Source organism: Alosa pseudoharengus, unplaced genomic scaffold, assembly GCF_046254945.1.
Source record: "Alosa pseudoharengus isolate Yale_2024_CS ecotype anadromous, Long Island Sound unplaced genomic scaffold, YU_APseudo_1.1 YU_APseudo_1.1_scf_6, whole genome shotgun sequence".
Taxonomy (NCBI): Eukaryota; Metazoa; Chordata; class Actinopteri; order Clupeiformes; family Clupeidae; genus Alosa; species Alosa pseudoharengus.
In genome coordinates this window covers 11,983,029-12,002,751 of record NW_027468848.1, presented here as the reverse complement: position 1 = coordinate 12,002,751, position 19,723 = coordinate 11,983,029, and the positions used below count along the sequence as shown (strand labels likewise).

At 49.5% G+C, this 19,723-nt stretch overlaps 3 protein-coding genes across 4 annotated transcripts in view; 1 reads left to right on the top strand and 2 right to left on the bottom strand.

Annotated features, from left to right (window-relative positions):
• Positions 1 to 1,172: 1,172 nt before the first annotated feature.
• LOC143106015 (neurofilament light polypeptide-like) lies at positions 1,173 to 4,808 on the bottom strand. The gene is made up of 4 exons (XM_076270178.1): positions 3,813 to 4,808; positions 2,423 to 2,547; positions 1,793 to 2,211; positions 1,173 to 1,357 (listed from the first exon to the last, which is right to left on the bottom strand). Exons 1-4 carry the CDS (start codon positions 4,806 to 4,808, stop codon positions 1,173 to 1,175), a joined length of 1,725 nt encoding a protein of 574 aa, XP_076126293.1.
• Positions 4,809 to 6,626: 1,818 nt separating this feature from the next.
• On the bottom strand, positions 6,627 to 11,285 carry asb6 (ankyrin repeat and SOCS box containing 6). 2 transcript variants are annotated; one of them, XM_076270423.1, is made up of 7 exons: positions 11,221 to 11,285; positions 10,553 to 10,692; positions 10,133 to 10,305; positions 9,737 to 9,843; positions 8,665 to 8,773; positions 8,413 to 8,499; positions 6,627 to 8,197 (listed from the first exon to the last, which is right to left on the bottom strand). In XM_076270423.1, exons 1-7 carry the CDS (start codon positions 11,251 to 11,253, stop codon positions 7,401 to 7,403), a joined length of 1,446 nt encoding a protein of 481 aa, XP_076126538.1. In that variant the 5' UTR covers positions 11,254 to 11,285; the 3' UTR covers positions 6,627 to 7,400. The 2 variants fall into 2 exon arrangements, with proteins under 2 accessions (XP_076126538.1, XP_076126539.1); XM_076270424.1 differs by lacking the exon at positions 11,221 to 11,285 and adding an exon at positions 10,786 to 11,214.
• Positions 11,286 to 12,283: 998 nt separating this feature from the next.
• The window catches only part of LOC143106785 (breakpoint cluster region protein), a 44,314-nt gene continuing 36,874 nt past the window's right edge, over positions 12,284 to 19,723 (top strand). The window contains exon 1 of the mRNA XM_076271262.1: positions 12,284 to 14,240. Within this exon, the coding sequence (XP_076127377.1) occupies positions 12,884 to 14,240 (1,357 nt within the window). The 5' untranslated portion in view covers positions 12,284 to 12,883. The remainder of the gene's footprint in view (positions 14,241 to 19,723) is intronic.

Here is a 19,723-nt window from a genome sequence, read left to right as displayed (position 1 = left end):
CAATTCCCTGATGTTGACAACAAACTTGCCTGGTAGCTACTATTTAATGTTAGCTTCATTAGCTTGCTAACTAACCAACTTTATATTGTTATATGGGCTTATTCCTAATGTACATTAGCCAAGCCAAATAAGCTATTCAAACAGCTATTCTTTTCCAAATATAGTCTTTGGTCTTTATAATTTGTCTTTTTAAGTTTAGCTTACTTCACATTTTGAGGCAACCAGTTTATCTTTGAAGTACTGTAATGTCAGTGTTTAGCCTTGAGAGTCACATGCCATAAGGCCAAATGATGTTGTATTATACAAGGTTCAGGAGGAGCCCATAGGTTTGATTGACAGCCATCACTCAGCCAACTTCCATTTGCAGGAGATCATTAAACCCTCCTTACCTGCTCACTACATCAAGCTCTGGAGTTGCAAAGCCTCCCACCGTCTCCCCTTTCTCCATTTCCCTATTGGTTCAAAGCTCATATTACCCCTTATCCATTACTGTCATCCAATGACCACGGCCTGCTACCAAGCCAAATATGCTTATTCTCAGTACTTAGTGTAAAGCAATTCAATGGACTAACTAGTGAACTGGCTCAAAGCACTTTCACTTTTGAAGCACATTCATTCATAAAGACACTTGGAGCAAAGTGAAGTGAAGCAGTTTAAGACTTTATTTGTACATCATCATGGTCCCTCTCTGAAGGATTCTAAGGCATTTGGATCATGTTTTAAGCACACTTGTGTTAAGGTTACAGGCAGGTTTTGGCTCCAAATTCGTAAGCTAACTGCATTGCCTGGGGGATTGCTCAGCCTCTTTACACACAGAACAAGAAGTTACACTCTTACTCACAGCTAACAGTTGTTGCGTAGACAAATGAAACCATCACACACACACACACACTGGGGGTCCATGCATACACTCAGCACCAGCTCCTGGTAGGGTTCTTGCTTACAGCCACAATGTTGGTTTGCATTTGGAGTTGGACATTCATAATGATGACAGCAGTGTGTGTGTGTGTGTGTGTGTGTGAGTGTGTGTGTGTGTGTGTGTGTGTGTGTGTGTGTGTGTGTGTGCACGTGTGTGTGTGCACGTGTGTGTGTGTGCACGAGTGTTTAGGAGAGATGTGTTGAGATGCCATTAATTAAAGTCACTTGGCACCGTGGGTCTGGATGCATCTGATCTACTTTTTCTTTGGTTTAGTTTCTGCTTCACTCTTCTTCTCCTCCTCTGGATTCTTCTTGTCCTCTCCTTTCTCATCCTCCTCTTCTTCATCTCCTCCCTCTTCCTCCTCTCCTCCCTCCTTCTCTCCCTCTTCTCCTCCTTCAGCATCTTCCTCCTCTTCTCCTGCCTCCTCTTCCTCACCACCTGCGTCCTCTGTTGGGGAAAGAAACACAAAGTGCTTTAAACCCAGTCATTCCATGTCATATCATCTCATGGAACTCTCAGACTTAGCATGGATGGGGTCTCATGATGATATTTGTTTGTTTGTTCACTCATAAATATAAACACAGAACATGATGAGACTTTTGGTGCTGTGAGGGAATTTACATGTTTAATAAATGAGGTCTAATTACATGTTTAATGTATGAGGTCATAGATAAGTGTATGAGATATGTGAATAAAGCACTCATAGATGAGTGTATGTGATATGTGAATAAAGCACTCATAGATGAGTGTATGCGACATGTGAATAAAGCACTCGTAGATGACTATATGAGATCGGTGAATATAACACTCGTAAATGATGTCTGAGGTATGAGAGGATCACTCGTGTGATGCACATGAGATTTTGTCACTCACCCTCTCCTTCTCCCTCCTTCACTTCCTGTGCCTCTTCCTCACCCTCTCCCTCTTCCTCCTCTTCCTCTTTTACGTCTTCATCGCCTTCACCCTCATCTCCTCCCTCCTCTTCCTCCGCCTTCTCCTCCTCTTCTTCTTCTTCCTCTTCTTCCTCTTCCTCCTCCTTCTCCTCCTCCTCCTTCGCTGGGCTGGCCTCGGCCTGTTGAGCCCGGCTGGAGGTTATCAGGTCGTCGCTGAAGAGAGAGGAGCTGAGGAGGCGCGTTCCCAGCAGGTAGGGGGCGCCAGAGCTCAGGCTGGCCTGCACGGAGAAGACGGGCCGGCCAAAGGAGGGTGTGGATGAGATGGTGTGTGAGAAGACGCTGGACATGCCCCCGACTCCACCCACATTGAAGCGTGTCTCCTCCCCCTCCAGCAGCTTCCTGTGGGACAGAGAGAGAGAGAGAGGGAGAGAGAGAGAGTGTGTGTAGGGGAGAAAGAGAGAGGGAGAGAGAGAGAACGTTCAGAAACAGCAGATTTGGAACATTCTCACAAACAAGTTCACAGAGCTTGTGAGTTTTTCACTGGTTGTTATCTGAAACTCTACGAAACACAAAGAGTTTCTTTCCTGATGGACTGTGGTGCATGACTGACCTGTAGGCGGCGATCTCGATGTCCAGAGCCATCTTGACGTTGAGCAGGTCCTGATATTCCCTCAGGTAGCGTGCCATCTCGTTCTTCATGCTCCTCAGCTCATCTTCCAGCTGGGCAATGATGTCCTGGTGGGGACACAGAGGGGACAAGGATGGACAGAGATGGAGAAGGAGAGAAAGATGGACAGATGGAAATATGACAAAACAGAGAGATAAAGTAACAATTAAGTAAACAAAATGCAGAACTCGTCCTGCACTGAGCTGACCTCTGAAGTCCCCCAATATCACACACACACGCGCACACACACACACAGGCGTGCACACACACACACACACACACACACACACACACACACTCACACACACACACACACACACACACACACACACACACACACACACACACATACACACAAACACACACACACATGCACACACACACACAAACACACACACACATGCACACACACACACACACACAGTAGCAGTACTCGAGTTGTAAAAAAAATCAGGGGGGGGGGGATTGGATTTAACGTTTAGGGACAGATCATTTGTGCTGATGACAGCGCATGGTGGGAGACCAGCGGTGTACCCTTTTGACTATTTTTTAAGCACAAATATTCTCCAATGTTTTCTCAGTTAGCCTTTTAAAATGATATCAGATTAGTAAACAGAATGTGCCTTTGCAACACTGGATGAACGGTTGCTGATAATGAGCAATGTAGATATTGCATTAAAGATCATCAGTCCAGAACCCTTTTGCAATTATGTAAACTGAAATCTGCTGCCCTGATTAAAATAAACAATGCAAATGATCTCAGCTAGTATTCTGTCTATGGAGTGGAATAGAAATGTCTAAGTGTCTGCAAACGTTTGACTGGTAGTGTATATCTATTGCAAATTCATCAAAACAATAGCATTATGGTTTTGTTAGAATGGCAGTCAAGCCTACCGTAGCCTACCGTCAAGTTAGGGTTTTTTGGATAATTCAATATTCGCAAAAACTAAATGTTGAAATAGTGGTAATATTTCCACATTCATTGATAAAATAACAGGAGATGGGAAGGGGGGATGGACGTTTTAGAAGGGGGATGATTTTGACCATCTTTATTTCAAAGGGGGATGCCATCTCTCCTCGTCCACCCTCAACTCAAGTACTGCACAGTAGTCATTCCCAAATCTCTGCAGTCTGCACCTCTTTCCCCACCTGTATGCTGGCATGTCTATCATAGTTATCATGTGACTACAGTGGTACCTACTTATATACCTGGAAGTTGGCATGTCTGCAGTGTACATGTTAGCATGTACAGTATTTACCACTTCCTGGCTGCACATTAGCATGTCTCTGGCGGTTGATATCTGCATGCTGGCATGTCCTTGTCTGTTCTTACCTGCATGTTGGTGACCTCGGCGCTCTGTCTGTCCTCGGCCTCCTGCAGCTGCTGCTCCAGCGCGTGGTTGTGGCTCTGGCACGCCTGAATCTCCAGGTCGCGGGCTTTCAGCAGACGTCGGAACTCTCCCGCCTCATCGCGGGCCAGACGGATGTCATCGGAGTGGCGGGCCGTGGTCTCGGCCATAGTGCTGACCTTTGAGTGGAACCACTCCTCGGCGGACTGCATGTTCTGCTGGGCCAGGCGTTCGTACTGGCCCCTGATGTCACGCAACGCGACCGACAGGTCCGGCTTGGCCACCTCCGTCTCCACGGAAACCTGGGAGCTGTAGCGGAGCTGGGCCTGCAGCTCGGTGATCTCGCCCTCGTGCAGCCGCTTGAGGAAGGCCATCTCGTCCAGCAGCATGTCCAGACGCTTCTCCTCCTCAGCTCGGCCCAGCGCCGCCTCCTCCGCCCCCTTACGCGCCTCCACCAGCCGGCCCTCGGACTCCTGGCGCGTCAGAACCTCGTCCTCGTAGCGGCCCTGCAGCGCCCTCAGGGCCTCCTCCATCTGCCGACGGCGCTCCTGCGCGGCCTGACGCTCCTCCCGCGCCTGCTCCACGGCCGCGCGCAGCGCACGCACCTCCTGCTCGTAGATGGAGCGCAGGCAGGTGGGCTCACCATGGCGCTGTCGGAGCGCCTGCAGCTGGGCCTCCAGCGCGCGGTTCTGCAGCTCCAGGTGATGCACGCGCTCGATGAAGCCGGCGAAGCGGTCGTTCAGCTCCTGCAGCTGCGCCTTCTCGGACGTGCGCACGGCCTTCAGCTCCGAGCTCACCTGCGCCGCCTGGCCCAGGTCCAGCTCGCGGCCCGACGACGCGGTCAGCGCGTAGTGGGGGGTGGAGTAGGAGGTGAAGACGGAACGTGAGCGAGACGGACCCCCGTAGCCACCGCTGCTCCGCACCACCACCCTGCGGCGGTGGGAGGAGGGGAAGAAGGGGTCGAAACCGAAAGAAGCCATGACAGCGTCGAGAGATCCGCCGTGAGAGCAGAAAGAAACGACTGACACCAGAAAGAAAGAGTGAGAGAGAGAGTGAGAGAAAAGAACAGCACAGAGTGAGTAAGAGGAGAGGAGAGCAGAGAGAGATGAACACAGACAGATGTTGAGGGGGTCTGTGCCTTCAGAGCTGCAGTGCAGGTCCCTTTTATAGCTGCAGTTGGGAGGAGACTGACGCAGGGAGGGGTCTTTACAGACTCTTATCATCATCAGGAGACCAGCCAGAGAGCAGGGAGGGAGGGAGAGGGAGAGACGGGGAGGGAAAGAAAGAGAGAGAGGGAGAAAGAGAGGGAGAGAGGGACAGTTAGGATGGGATGGAGAGAGGGAGGGAGGAGTGAAAGAAACAGAGAGGAGAGAGTGAGGGAGGCCATAAAGATGAGGTCAGTGAGTACAGAGGAGCATTTGGACTCAGAGGAGAGTTTGAGTAATGCGCTGTCCTGCGCTGATGGCTCACTAGCAGCGCTCAGCACGATTCCTCCCCCTCAGGAGTCCTCCTGCTCAGCACCGCTCAGATCAGACTTCCGGAGCCTCCGCAGCATCAGAGCAGAGGCGGACGCTGCCCACAGGGATAGATCACGGTTCACCCCCCCCCCCCCCCAAAAAAATATATTTTCTGTCCAGGGATATTCCTACATTCCTATGCCTTACTTCCGGACATATTTGTGAAGAGTCTATTTTTGTATACGTACAGATTGTATCTGTACAGATTGATATTTTGTTTATTTTATTTTTGTTTTATTTATGTTGAAAGAGGTTAATTGAGTCTCAATATCCCTGCAGGACTTAATCAGGTCTGGGCTAGGTAACACCTGATGACCAACCCAGCCCGTTTATGTTCCCTCTTCCCTGGCGCACCCAGGGGCTAGCAGGCACTTCACTTCGACCACCCAGGTGCTTAACCGGCTGTCCTCACATGGCCCAGCAAGAACTTTTTTTCCAAAGCACAGCCTTTCTCGTTGTCTGCAGAGGTGGACGATGGCATAGTGCCGAAACGCGCCCTTCTTTGATACGCTTCCAATAAATCACTTAAGAGCACACTCATGAGAGTGCTTTTTTATTTATTGCTGAAGTCTTTATGAAATCGCATCCAAAGACCCAGGACCTAAGGAGTCCACTGCTCTAGTAAAATGTATTTGCTAAGCCTACATCACATCAGTCTCCTTGTGTGTGAAAATGATCTGCAGACCACAGACTACAGGGCCAATGTTCCTCTTGGAAACATGGCTCATGCCCTGGGGGCACACACACACACCACAGGCAGAACAATTACACATATCCTCTTATCCATACATAGTAAACCATGAGAAAACACTTCTTGTATGTTTTTGTTTTAATGAAAGCGCTTCCTGTATGTGATTGCTTTAATGAGAAAACAGCTCCTGTATGTGATTGCTTTAATGAGAAAACACTTCCTGTATGTGTACGCTTTAATGAGAAAGCACTTCCTGTATGTGTACGCTTTAATGAAAGCGTTTCCTGTATTCGGTTCAATAACAGAGCGTATCTAATGCGTAAACTTCTGAACATTGTAACACATGTATCATTGCAATTTCATGATCACCGTCTCTCTGTTGCACCAAAGCATCTGGAGCTTGAGTATACTTCCCCCTGGTGGTGATGAGTGGTACTGTAATTGTAACTAACAGTCCCAGTCCCTTCAGCTCCACACCTTTGAGTATACTTGACTGGTAGCATCACCTAGCAGTGTAACTCATGATGTCCTTCAGACCACCCCGAGTATTCTTGGCTGATAGTACGTAGTTCACAGTATAACACATGAGATGCTGCAGCATGAAGCTTTTATTTCACAGAGCAAAACACCTCTGACACATTCCACAACATGAAGCTGGCACATCATTCGGTTTCCACAGCAACGAGCCAAATTCACCAGACCACTGGTGTCATAAAGACGTCAGTGTGTGTGTGTGTGTGTGCGTGTATGTATGACTGTGTGTGGCTCACTGCATAAGGAGTTCAGAGACATCACAGATAGCTGCAAAGGCTAATAGGAATAACAACTCAGGCACGTTCATTTATCAATCAAAGACACCTCAGACATCGGATCAGACAATATGAACCTCTCCTGAGGTTCTGTAAGGCACGTCTTACACACATGCACGCACTCACACACACACACAAAGGCTGAGGAGCAGAGAGAGGCAAGGCATCCTCCACTGATCAGCATCGACACTTAGCACTGGGGCAGATTTGCCAGAGGAGCAATACAGGGGTGGCAGTGCAGATAAATAGGTCTGATTGATTGTGGCTGTAAACAAGAACTGGTAAATAAACAGTACACCAGCATTATAATGGCCACGCAGTCTAGAACAATAAGAGCCACGCAGTCTGATGCAGTTGGACACAGTTTGACACAGTCTCACACAGTCACAGACACAGCTTGAGCCAGTTAAATCAAGTCCATGCTGAAGCTGTGACAGCCACAGGTCCCCTCACCGACTACCAGCCACTGGCTCTTATCACATCACGCTGCGGGTTCACAGCAGTAGCTCTGATTGGTCCTCTCAGGCTACCGTAGTGGTGTCTGGAGGCGAGTCCTCAGCGAGGGGGGTGGCTGGGTCGGCAGCGGTCCCACCCCGGCCGGCGCTGCATGCTGCTCTCAGGAAGCAGGAAGTCTTTGAGGCGGTCAGGAAGCGGCAGCTGCTGGACTTTGGGCCCCAGGGGCCCTGGCAGCAGGCGGTGGCGCAGCAGCCTCCGGCAGAGCAGACGCAGGGGAGGAGGCCGCGTCTCCTGCTCCCGCAGCCAGGCTCGGAGCTCCAGCACGGCCGCGTGGGGCGGCGCCTGGGGGTGAGTCTCGGGGCGCCCCGGAGGCGGGGTGGTGTGGTGAGTGTGGGGGGGCTCCAGAGGTGCGGGCGGGGGACAGCAGGCCTGAGCCAGCTCCAGCAGGGCCTCGGCCTGGGCCAGCAGGTCGGCGGTCTGCGCTGGGCCGGTGCTCTCCCGCAACGCCGCCTCCAGGCGCCCGAGCAGCAGCTGGCGCCCGGACCAGCAGGTGGCGCCGTGGAGCGGGCACTGCAGGGCGACGCCCCTCTGCAGCAGCAGCAGCGCGAGCGGGAACAGCAGGTCAAAGTGCTCCAGGCAGGTCTGCGTGAGGGAGGGCTCGGCCTCCTCCTGCTCCTCCTGTTGCTGCTGCTGCTCTCCAGCGCCCCCTGGCTCCCCGGGGGTCCAGCTGCAGCTGGGGTCAGCGCCGTGGTCCAGCAGCAGCTCGGTGACACGCAGGCAGAACTGGCCGATCTGTGCAGCGTCCTCCTCGGACCCGTCCAGCGCCTCCTTCACCAGGAACACCAGAGACGACATCACTGTCTCCTCATCGCTGGTGCGCGCATGCACACTGGCACCTGATCGATTGATCACACACACACACACAGGGAGGGAGACAGATAGTGTGTGAGTGTGAGAGAGAGAGAGAGAGAGAGAGAGAGAGAGGGAGAGAGAGAGACAGCCATGTACAGGACATAAGCCCAACCCTTCACCCGGACACATGAGCATATGGATGGATGGATGAATGGATACGTTATTGATCCCCAAGGGGAAGTTCAAGAGAGAGCAGTACCTCCTTCAAGCAGCAGTCTGATGTTTTCCGTGTTGTTCACCGTGAGTCCATCACTGCTGGCCAGGGCATGGAGCAGAGCTGTTTTACCTGAGAGGAAAGACACGCATGATCATTAGCGCAGGCTATCCAAACCAGGACACAATACTACTGCAGTACTGCAATACACTGTATAGAGTGGAGGGGAGAGGTCAGGCAGAGTGACGAGGATGTTTTCTGGTCAGTGATTTCTGGTCAGTGATGGCACGGACTCACCGTTCTTGTCGTGGGCATTGACGTTGGCTCCCAACGCCAGCAGCGTGCGCAGACACGGCAGCCTGTCGGCCTCCTCGCATGCCAGGTCTAGGGGGCTACTCTCATGAATCTGACACACACACACACACACAAAAATAGAAATACACACACAACATAATAGTCAATTATAAATTATATAAATTATAATAATAACAACACTCAGTAACACACACACTAATGTACAATGGCACACAATTCACAGTTCAGAACTAGTCTAATGAGTCTCAGAGGGCGTTTTTGAACGTTCTTGAACCAGTTCCGTTCAGAATTCTTTGAAACATTTCCACCAGTTTAGAACCGAACCATGGATGCGTCATCAACAATGAGTTTGCATGCAAAACAAAAGTTAATGAGATGCATAAACGGGAGAATGATATGAACAGTTGCCCCGTAAAAACGGCAGAAATTAGCTTTTTAAAATGCTAGTCAACGTCTGCAGTGTACTCATGGCAACAGTTGATATGGACGGAAAACTCCCCTCTGAACAGTAAAGTGACATGCCCACTCCCGTTCGCAGGAAAACAACTATTTTCTGGTTCAAGATCTGAACCAAAGTGCCACAGGACCGGGTATAGTCCCACACACACACACACATGCAAATACACACTCCCAGAGCCCACTAAGGGTGTTGTCACATTGACAGACACAGGCACAGAGACACACACACACACACACAGACACACACACACACGCAAAACCACACTACCAGAGCCCACTAAGGGTGTCACATTGACAGACACAGACACAGAGACACACACACACACACACACACCCCACTGAGGGTGTGGTCACACTGAAACACACACACACATGCAAAACCACACTACCAGAGCCCACTGAGGGTGGGGTCACACACACACACACACACAGCCTGAGCCCAATCACTCTCAAACACACACACACTCCAAGAGTGAGTAGGGTGAGGGAGGGCCCTGTGTGAGGACTCATTCAGTCTCTCTTATCGATGTTGCACACATGCATGCCCCCACACACACACACACACACACACGCACACGTCTGTGTGAGGACTCACTCGGTCTCTCTTGTCGATGTCGGCTCCATGCTGGACCAGCATGCGCACCATGAGGGGCCAGTTTCTCAGCACGGCTATGTGGAGCGGATTATAGTAGGACACAGGGTCTGGAGTGAGAGAGGAGGGGAGAGGACAGGGAGGATGCTTATTGCATCAGTTCGAATTCTGATTTCGATAATCGATTTATTGTGCAGCCCTACCTTAACCCTCTTCATTAGAACCATTCAGGCCCTTAACCCTCATTAGACCCCACCAGGCCCTTAACCCTTCACATTAGAACCCACCAGGCCCTTAACCCTCCACATCAGAACCCTTCAGGCCCTTAACCCTTGTCATTAGAACCCATTAAGCCCTTAACCATTGCTCATTAGAACCCCTCAGGTCCTTCAGCCTTACCCTCAAAGTTAAGGTCGGCTCCGTGGCGCAGCAGAACCTCGGCTGCTCCGACCAGGCCCCGCTCCGCCACCTTGAACAGGGCGCAGCTGATGCCCTCCACAAACACGGCCGAGTGGGCCTCCCTCTCCAGAACCTCTTCCAGCGGCTCACACACACCCTGCCCTGCAGAGAGTCTGGAAAAGCATGCGCGTGTGCAGACACGCACACGCGCGCACACACACACACACACACACACACGCGCACAGAGATACACAATCAATTAAAATCCAAATGTACACCCTAACATTAGTTTCTTTCAGCTTACAGTTGAAAGCCGCCCTGGTGCCAAGTCCTGATGAACACGGTAGAGTTACCCATTCTAACCCTCCAAGTAAATTAACCTGTCTGCGTCTACACACTTATGGCAACAAGCAAACTCACCTGTCGGCATCGACCCCATTCTCGTCCTGCAGTCCTACTGCACACAGAACAGAATCCACCAGCGGCTGGTACTCGTACACGATACGCCTGAAGCCATGTAGGAAAGGCATCTCTGCTCTCTGGCCCACGGTCTCTTCTCTCTGCACGAAACAAATAGAACTCTCAACAGTCCATCTAGGGCTAGTCTTGTGTCAATCAGCCTCCAACAACATCTGGCAAAAAATTCAACGTACCGTCCGTAACGTTACTTCAACAATCAACACAGCTGTATGTTTGTGATTTAGCAGGTCACTTTGACACCTAGCACGCCATTCTCTTCTATTATGTCGATAATCCCACTCTGACTGACTGTTGGTTACTTTCACGATTTAATGTTTGTTGAGTAGGCTAGAAGCTAACTACCGTTGCAAGACGACTGTCTGTCGAAGTAGTAGCCTACGTAATATTATTGGAGTCGACCGACCGAGCCTATTAGCTTTATGTTTTCTGCTGGGCTAGCTGGCGAGTGGCGAGAGCTACGGCGGTAACATCATGTTCAACATCATGTAGATCAACCCCGTCAATGCCACTTCAAAGGAAATATGCCCACTAGGAAGAACGGTTCGCACAAATAGAAAACAAGGTCTCGTTCCATACTAAACATGACATTATCAAAGAAAACATCTCACCCAATGTAAAACCGGAAGTAGCCCTTCCCACATGCTTTTTCTTCTTCTACAACTCCAGACAGTCTCTGCCGGGGACCTAACACTGTAGAAGCAGAAGAAGAATACACATATTGTGAGAAAATCAAATAAAAAAAAACAAAATAAAACAAAACAAAACTTTTCATTCACTAGTTGTGCGCTGTCGAAATGAAAAACAACTGTACTACATCAAGTGTCAAAACTGCATTTTTTCTTTTTTGAGAAAATAGTTGTTCAGGAAATTTAATTTTACACAAGAAAAAAAACTGCATTAGGCTTTCAAAGTACTGCATTTTACTCTATGCAATGATTTGGACACGAACATATAATTGTACTGCATTGATTGAAGCCTACTTTAGAAAACTTCGGTAGGCCTATTCTGCAATTTTCTGTTCCAGAAATGCAGTTACTTTTTGAAAGGGTGAACTGAATTAATTCAATGTTGGTGCGTCATATTGCGCGTCATATAACGCGAAAGACGAGAGATAACGTTCGTATTCATTAAGTAAGGGATAATGTATTGTCCGCCGGTAATTATCAGAAAATAAGTCCCTACAGGGAGAACAGAACCCCGACGCGCAGCCGTTTTTTAACGCAAGATGGTGCTAAACGTCCATATTCGAACTTGCCTACGGCCGTGCTTGGTATGGTAGCCGAATTGAACGACCTAATATGTTTGAGTGACACTGATGCATATTTTGTGATTACGGAATATTAGGATGGTCAGGAATATAGATATGCTGTCTCATTAAATCAAGTCTACGGCAAACCACTCACTTCATCTGTACAGTCTACAGTCCAGCGCACTGGGTGAGCTGTTTTTTTTTTTATATTGTTAACTTTTTCTGTGTTATTCAGATTTTAAAAAACTATGAAAAGAAGATCGACGGCCGTCTGGTGCCCAATTGCTTTTAGGCGTTGTGTGCATTAGCACGCCAAATCAACCAGTGCATCGAACTACTGCGACTTTAAACTTCGCCAGTCGGTGGAGCCACTATTAATCACGTCCAGTCTGGTCCCTCCCTTTCCTGCAGTAACTCGGGACAGAGCCACGGGAGTGGGTGAGACGGGAGAAACACAAGTGTTTGATAGCAGCGTAAATCTGGACATTAATCTAGTAGCTAACATTTAAAGTGAGAAAAGAGGATAACAATGCGACTGCAGCTACGATCAACCCACAAACCAGTCTCACAGCGGAAAAGATTCACTTTCTCACGGAATATTGTCAAAACTGATCTTCATTGGCGATCTGGTAGGTCTCAACGAGAGAAATGACTGAATATAACTTGCGTCAGAGGAAATGTTGTTTATGAAAAACATTCACCTTTTGTAAAATGAAGACTTTAGTTCTGGGAGTAAATCGTCTTTGACAGATACGTAATGCCTAAGTTGTTTTCATCTAAGATTTGGCAATGATGGGAATAGGACAGTCTTAGAGTTTGGCTTACTGAAAAACATGAATACATAAATTGCCTTGAACGGCTGCAAGCGACAGACACTTTCCCGAGTTGCTTTACATCCTGAAGACATCCTGACACAACAAAAAACTTAATTGTACATGAAGGAAGGGAACTAATTGCTAATCTGCCAAAGCAGTGCACATGTTTTGTAGTTTATGAAAATCAGTCTCCTTTAGTTAGCAAACATGGTGGAGCCGATGGGCTTTGTGGAGGCATGGAGAGCGCAGTTCCCCGAGTCCAGTCCGCCGGCCATGGCGCTCAACTCGGTGGGGGACATCGAGCAAGAGCTGGATAAATGCAAGAGCTCCATCAAGCAGCTGGAGACGGAGGTGAACAAGGAGCGCTTCAGGATGATCTACCTGCAGACACTCCTGGCCAAGGAGAGGAAGAGCTACGATCGCCAGAGGTGGGGCTTCAAGCAGACGTCCCAGCTCAATGAGGAGGACCAGTCTCCAGCTCCTGAGGGCCTGTCATCCATAGACAGCAATGGGGGAAGGTGCTCCTCCACCGAGGAAGAGCGGCTCCCCTCCCAGCAGTCCCTAGATGACGAGACTCCCTTGGTCCAGCCCAGCAATGACCGACAATCTCACAGAGAGGTGAACGCCCACAAGTGCACGGAGTCGTCATGGAGACCTGCACCTGTTCAGGAGCCAGAGGCTCCCCAGGACTCCTCCCCCCAAGAGCGTCTCGGGGTGGCAGCCCTGCGATCCAACTTCGAGCGCCTTAGGAAGGGGGACGCTCAGCCCATGGAGGTGAGGGGTCCACCCAGCACGGCGGGGGCAGATAAAACCTTCTACGTGAACATGGAATACCACCAGGAGCGTGGGCTGGTGAAGGTCAACAACCGAGACGTCTCCGACAAGATCAGCAGCCTGGGCTCCCAGGCCATGCTGATGGAGCGGCAGCAATCTCGGGCCTCCATGTCAGGCGGTCGGCCTGGAGGCCCGGGGAACAGCCGCAAACTAGTGACGCGCGGGCGACGCTCTGAGGTCAGCGCTGCCAGCCTGGACCACGAGTGTGAGGACCCGGAACTGAATGCCCGCTTCCTGAAGGACAACCTGCTGCGGCCGGACGGGGGCAGGGCTGAGGGTCCCCGGCAGGGCAGGCATCAGGCGGAGAGCCAGCCCCAGTGCCAGCCTTACACCAGTGTGTACGTGGGGGGGCTGATGGGGGACGGGGAGGAGGTGGCCCTTACCTGGCCCCGGCGGTCGTGCTCCCCGCACAGTTTCGAGGACGGCTACACGCCGGACTGCAGCTCGAATGAGAACCTGACCTCCAGCGAGGAGGACTTCTCCTCCAGCCAGTCCAGCCGTGTGTCTCTCGGGCCCTTGGCCCCGCGATCCCTCCGGGACAAGAGCCGCTCACCCTCCCAGCAATCACTGGAGAGCAACAGCCCCCCCACCCCTCAGCCGCAGCGCTGGCCGAAGCAGCCGGGGGTGCCACCCGGAGTGGCCACGCGCAAACCCAGCCGGACCTGGCCCAGTGACAGAGACTCCACCTCCAGTCGAACATCGCATGACAACAGTTACCATGGAGATCTGGGTAAGTGTACACAAGGCAAGTGGCTACTGTTAGCACTCATATGATATGTGATTTTATCTGTTTCTATTCACTTTATTCCGCGCGCAAACATGGGGGGTGCACCATCTTTGTGTTTGAACTTTCCATTGAGCAGTATATCCATTGCGATACATTGAGATAGTAGAGTTCTATTGAGATGATTACCATGTTGCTATTCTGCCAAACAGAGAACACATCTCCGGTCCTGCGCTATAGACCTCTCCGGAATAAGTCCCGCCTCCGTAACTTCCGTATCCATCCAACTTCCGGGCGTCGAATGTCTATGGGAAATAACATGGCGTTTCGAAATATCATACCGGTAAAACATCTGTAGGTGGCGAAATAGAAAAAATGGTGGGCCGATTGGCCTAGACACTTCTGCCATCTAGTTTCCACTGGGTTTTTTGATTGTCTCACTGCGCCGGGATTAGTGTGTGCTTCACCTCACTGTGTGTACACTGTGTGCTGTGTGTGTTTCACTAATTCACGGATTGGGATGAATTCAGAGACCAAATTTCCCTCACGGTACTCAAAAGAGTACATATACTTATACGTAGGTTCTCATTGGAGCTGCAGTCCGGCGTGTAGCCGTCCTCAAAGCTCTGTGAGACTGTGTTGGTGATGATAGCTGAAGCTAGTGATGTTATCTGAAACTGTGTTAGTGATGTTACAGTATCTGAGGCTGTGCTAGTGATGTTATCTGAGGCTGTGTTAGTGATGGTAGCTAAGACTGTGTTATTGATGTTAGCTAAGGCAATGTTGGAGGCCATGGATGCCCTGGGGCATCTGAGCTACGATGCTGCCCACCCTTGGTGTTTATGTGTCAGCAGACATCAATGTAGTTGCCCCTGCACTGGGCTAATTGCCTTAAAGGGGTCAGACGGCGTGCTGGGCTTTGCAGGGCCTTTGTTAGTGGGGGCATGGAGGGCTGTGAGCTGCTCCCATCATGAAGGGGGAGACGTCCGCACGGACAGCCTCATTGGCTCTCTGGTGTCTGCCACAGGACCAGCACTAATGTCCTCAGGATCCATGATGGGTCACAAAAGGGAGACCTACTCACTGTGGACACCATGCAGCCAGCCAGCAGTAGCTTGTTGTGATGTTGGTGATGGTGGCAATGTTGTTGTTGTTGTTGTTGTGTTTCTCTGTGTGTACAGTGTTGGCACCACATACAGCAGAGAGCTCAGCTCCGGTCCGCAGAGGAATGGTGTAGCTACAGCATGCGGTAGCCACAGAGGAATGGTGTAGCTACAGCATGCGGTAGCCACAGAGGAATGGTGTAGCTACAGCATGCGGTAGCCACAGAGGAATGGTGTAGAGCATGCGGTAGCCAGAGCTGAAGTGTTTCTGGTAGCTGTTAAATGCACTTCTTTAGTCTTTAAACAGCATACCTCTAGTATTTAAGCAACACTTCTTTAGTTTTTCTTTAAGCAACGCTGTTTTAGGCTTTAAACACTTTTTTAGTCTTAGAACAGCTTTAGACTAAATCTTCCATGAATTGTTCTATAATCCTTTATTGTCAGTCATCTGGAGGCCTGTGGGCCCGTCTGTACTGTAAGTCCCCCTGTTAGTTATTCAGTATAAGTGTTATTAGTATTGCCATGTTAGAGAAACACACATTCCAGGGCAAAGTTCAGGGGCCTGTACTACGAAGGGAGCTTAACCTACCCAGATGTAACCCAGGGTTACTTTGTTAAACCGGGGTTGACAAAACCTGGTTATCTTAAGTGGTGTTAATCGGTACTACGACGCTGATTATGAAGTTGATTTGTTGAGCCAGGGTTAACCTCATTGGAGTTTATGCGCGTTCACATAAAAGGGCCGGGTTGCAGCGCAAATCACCACTTTCAGTGATGACGCGTTCACCTTATTTTACGGATGAGGAATGCAAAATTATTATGACAAGTTATGAGGAATTAAAACCCACTCTACGACAAAAATCAAATTCGTCGGCAGTGAACAAAGCAAGGCAAGGCTGTTGGCAACGTATTGCAGATCGGGTCTAGCCTAAATGCCTAAAAGTAAAGTTTTATTTCCACATGTTCTTCAAATACGGAGGATTAATAGCTTGCGGAATGTATTTAATGAGTTGAAATAATTAAAATGCCTATTTTGAGTTCATAGAAATGCCTACAGATGCAACACAATTTAGAAGTGGGCATATAGATTACAGTAATAAGGATAATTGAATGTTTAAGTAGCCCATTGACTGATTTAGTGTATGCCTAATCCTGTGAACATTTCAGATGCAACACCATTGCCAAACGCACATGGCAGCAGTTGAAAATGAAACACAAACACATTATTCAGAATAGTGGTTTATATAGTCATAGCTTGCATTAATATTTCTTAATTATGAAAACATGTAGGCCTATGATTATAGCCTTCACTTGGCCTCTGTTTTACAGCTAACAAGAAAAAGGTGTCTTTGAACACTACTGTAAGGCACCAGAGTGTTTTACAGTAGCAGAGGAGTTGGCCATCGCAAATAATAGTGGAAGGCCGATTATGGAGGGGGTTGAGGGAGGCATTCGGTCGGATTCTGTTGCTGTGGAAATGTGTAGCCTTTATGTGCAGGGTACAGTAATATGACATTCAATTCAATACGTTTGTTAAAATGGTGATTTTAATTTATTAGGCCTACTATATGTCCGATTTATTCTTGCTCAGATGTTCAGCATACTGTAGGCCTATGTCCGATTTATTTTTGGACATACAGTAGGCTATTCTTGCTCAGATGTTTAGCATCACGATGGAATACATGAATGTCCACGTACGGGCATTGCTATGAGACGTCTTCCTAGATCATCTGACAAAGATAACGAATTCCCTCGGCTGACAATCTATATCTTCATAGAGAATATCGTCCGGGTAGGCTATATATATTTTCTGGCGGTCTCTAAAACCCCTCGCCCTGCGAAGAGAGTCCCTCACGATTTGCGCTCCAATGTCGTATGGATCATCCAGGTACGCCGACATGTCTCGGGAGAAATTGTTAGTGGAGGGGTGGTACTTATAAAGGGTGTGGTTAACGGAAACCTCGGGTTAACCAAGAACATAACCTGCTTGGAGCAGGTTTGAGATGCAGCGTAAATTACCATGGCAGCATACCTCGGTTAAAACCTATCCACCTTTCGCAGTACGGGTTAATCGGGAAGTTACGCCACACGTGATCAAGTTACTCTCGAAGTTACCCAGATAAGCCAGTAACCCCGCTTCGTAGTACAGGCCCCAGGTAAGGTTAAAGGCCAGCTGTATACCTTCCTTTGAGGTTCACATTCGTGTTTAGTTTTACTGGTTAACTCCAGCTACAGTTCAGTTTTATGCTAGCCTGACTTCATGGGCATTGTTTGGGGCTACATCGGCTTCCCAGTAAAGTCCAGTAAAGTCCAATTCTAACCTGATATCAAGGGAAATGTCAGGCTCAAGAGAAAGGGCAGTATAATGGAGCAAAACGCCTGTTTGACAAGCTCTTCTGAGGGGAACATTTGTGATGTGTCTCTGATGGGCTTGAATGTGAAGCTCTCTGCAGCAGCAGATGGGATGCTGGTCTAAGCCTGGCTGCTGTTATGCAAGAGCATGCTGGGAAACGCGCACACAGCACACAGCACACAGCACGCGGCCCACGGCCAGTGGAATAATCGGCATGAGAACAGAGCGGATCGCTTGCTGGGATTCCGTCCACGGGGCAGATGACGCGTAAATCCAGGGGATTGAAATCAAGCATGCCTGTGTCACGCTGGCCACTCGGTGACACTGCAGAGACCCAACCGCTGAGACTGCTCCCAAACCCCCCCCCCCACCCCCCCACCCCTAACACACACACACACACACACACACACACACAATGTGCAGGGCTGTGGGTGGAAATACTCTCTCATGGAGGGGCTGGCAGAAGGGCACAGCAATCTGAGGGCCGCCATCACAGTTAGTGATGACAAACTATCTGTCAGAGGTACACTAATGACAGACATAGGCTGACAACTATAGTAATGACAGCTGTCATACATGGTGATGACTAACTATCTCACTGAAGTTCTAATGACAACAACCACATTAAGTGATAACTAACTATCTGAATAAGGTACTATTGACAGCAACTATATATAACTATATGACTAAACTGTGATTGGGCAGTGCTGAGCATTGTTTAGAGGAGTGGCCTGTAGGTGGCCTTTCTGCCCACATAGGGTGGCAGTGTGTATGAGTGTCTGTGTGTGTGTGTGTAGAGCAAGCAGGGTGATGGCCCAGCAGGACAGTACATCTGTCACACAGGGACACTCGCTAGTTTGGATCAACAAACACACACACACACACACGCACACACTAGCCAGCCAAGCAGATTATCAGTAAAAAGCCCAGCCTGAGATTTATTCCCCATTTTCATGATGTCAGACTGGCTCTGTGCACATGGCCAGCTCAGGATTTATGATGATGCCTCAGTACCAACAAGCCGCAACCTCGTGTCCATCAGGACAGCATGACTCAGCTGGGGAGGGCTGGAGGAATCAAAAGCATCTGTAAGGGAATAGCGCTGCCTCCCCCTCGTAATCCATGAGTATTTTGGAAGCTCGAGTGCATTTAATGGATGCAACTGAGAGGATGAGAGAGCTCTGGGAGGCCCTGGTGACAGACAGGACGCCAGGCCAGAGGTGGCCCGAACGAGGCCCCTGGTGATGCATCCAGGCAATTGATTGCAAATGGTGTCCAGTGTGTCTGGGCCATGAGATCATTTTGCTATTTTCCTCTCCTGCCTCCCCTGAGACTACAGCAGGTCAATGGAACTGCATCAGCAGCTCTGTCAGAGACCTCTGGGTTGGTGGAGCAGGAAGTGCAGCTCTGTCATAGAGCTCTGGGCTGTTTGAGCAGGAAGTGCAGCACTGTCATAGAGCTCTGGGCTGTTTGAGTTGAGCAGGAAGTGCAGCTCTGTTGTAGAGTTCTGGGTTGGTGGAGCAGGAAGTGGATCTCTGTCATAGAGCTCTGGGCTGTTTGAGTTGAACAGGAAGTGCAGCTCATCCATAGAGGACAATGTTAGTGTAGTGGCTAAGAAGCTGGGTTAGCGTGAGGTAACCTGAAAGTCAGGGGTTCGATTGTTGCATTTGACTGTTGTGCCCTTGAGTAAGGCACTTAACCCTGAGTTGCTCCAAGGAAACTGGACCTATTAATTAATTAGTAATTAACAGTGGACTGAGCTGGATTCCGGATTTGTCTCTGCTGCTACCTGTCTCTTTCTCCTTGAGCAGCAAGTGGACCAGTCCCCCTCCTGGACTAACACTGTGTGTGTGCTGTCAGGGGAAGAATATAGCAATTAGAGTGTGTGTGTGTGAGAGAGTGAGAGAGAGAGAGAGAGAAAAAGAGACCGAGAGTGTGTTTGTGTGCTGTCAGGGTCCAAGTTTAGCAGTTAGAGTGTATCTGCAGTGTGTGTGTGTGTGTTTGTGCTGTCAGGGGCAGAGGGTAGCTGTGTC

Excerpts from the sequence above, each read along its gene's own strand:
- asb6 (XM_076270423.1), bottom strand. The coding sequence starts at position 11,253 with ATGTGGGAAGGGCTACTTCCGGTTTTACATTGG. Across the intron at positions 9,844-10,132 it reads AGCCGACCTTAACTTTGAGG|ACCCTGTGTCCTACTATAAT; the intron begins GTAAGGCTGAAG and ends CTCTCACTCCAG. Across the intron at positions 8,774-9,736 it reads ACATCGACAAGAGAGACCGA|ATTCATGAGAGTAGCCCCCT; the intron begins GTGAGTCCTCAC and ends TGTGTGTGTCAG.
- LOC143106015 (XM_076270178.1), bottom strand. The coding sequence starts at position 4,808 with ATGGCTTCTTTCGGTTTCGACCCCTTCTTCCCCTCCTCCCACCGCCGC. Across the intron at positions 2,212-2,422 it reads ATCGAGATCGCCGCCTACAG|GAAGCTGCTGGAGGGGGAGG; the intron begins GTCAGTCATGCA and ends TCTGTCCCACAG. Across the intron at positions 1,358-1,792 it reads GAAGGAGGGAGAAGGAGAGG|GTGGTGAGGAAGAGGAGGCA; the intron begins GTGAGTGACAAA and ends CAGAGGACGCAG.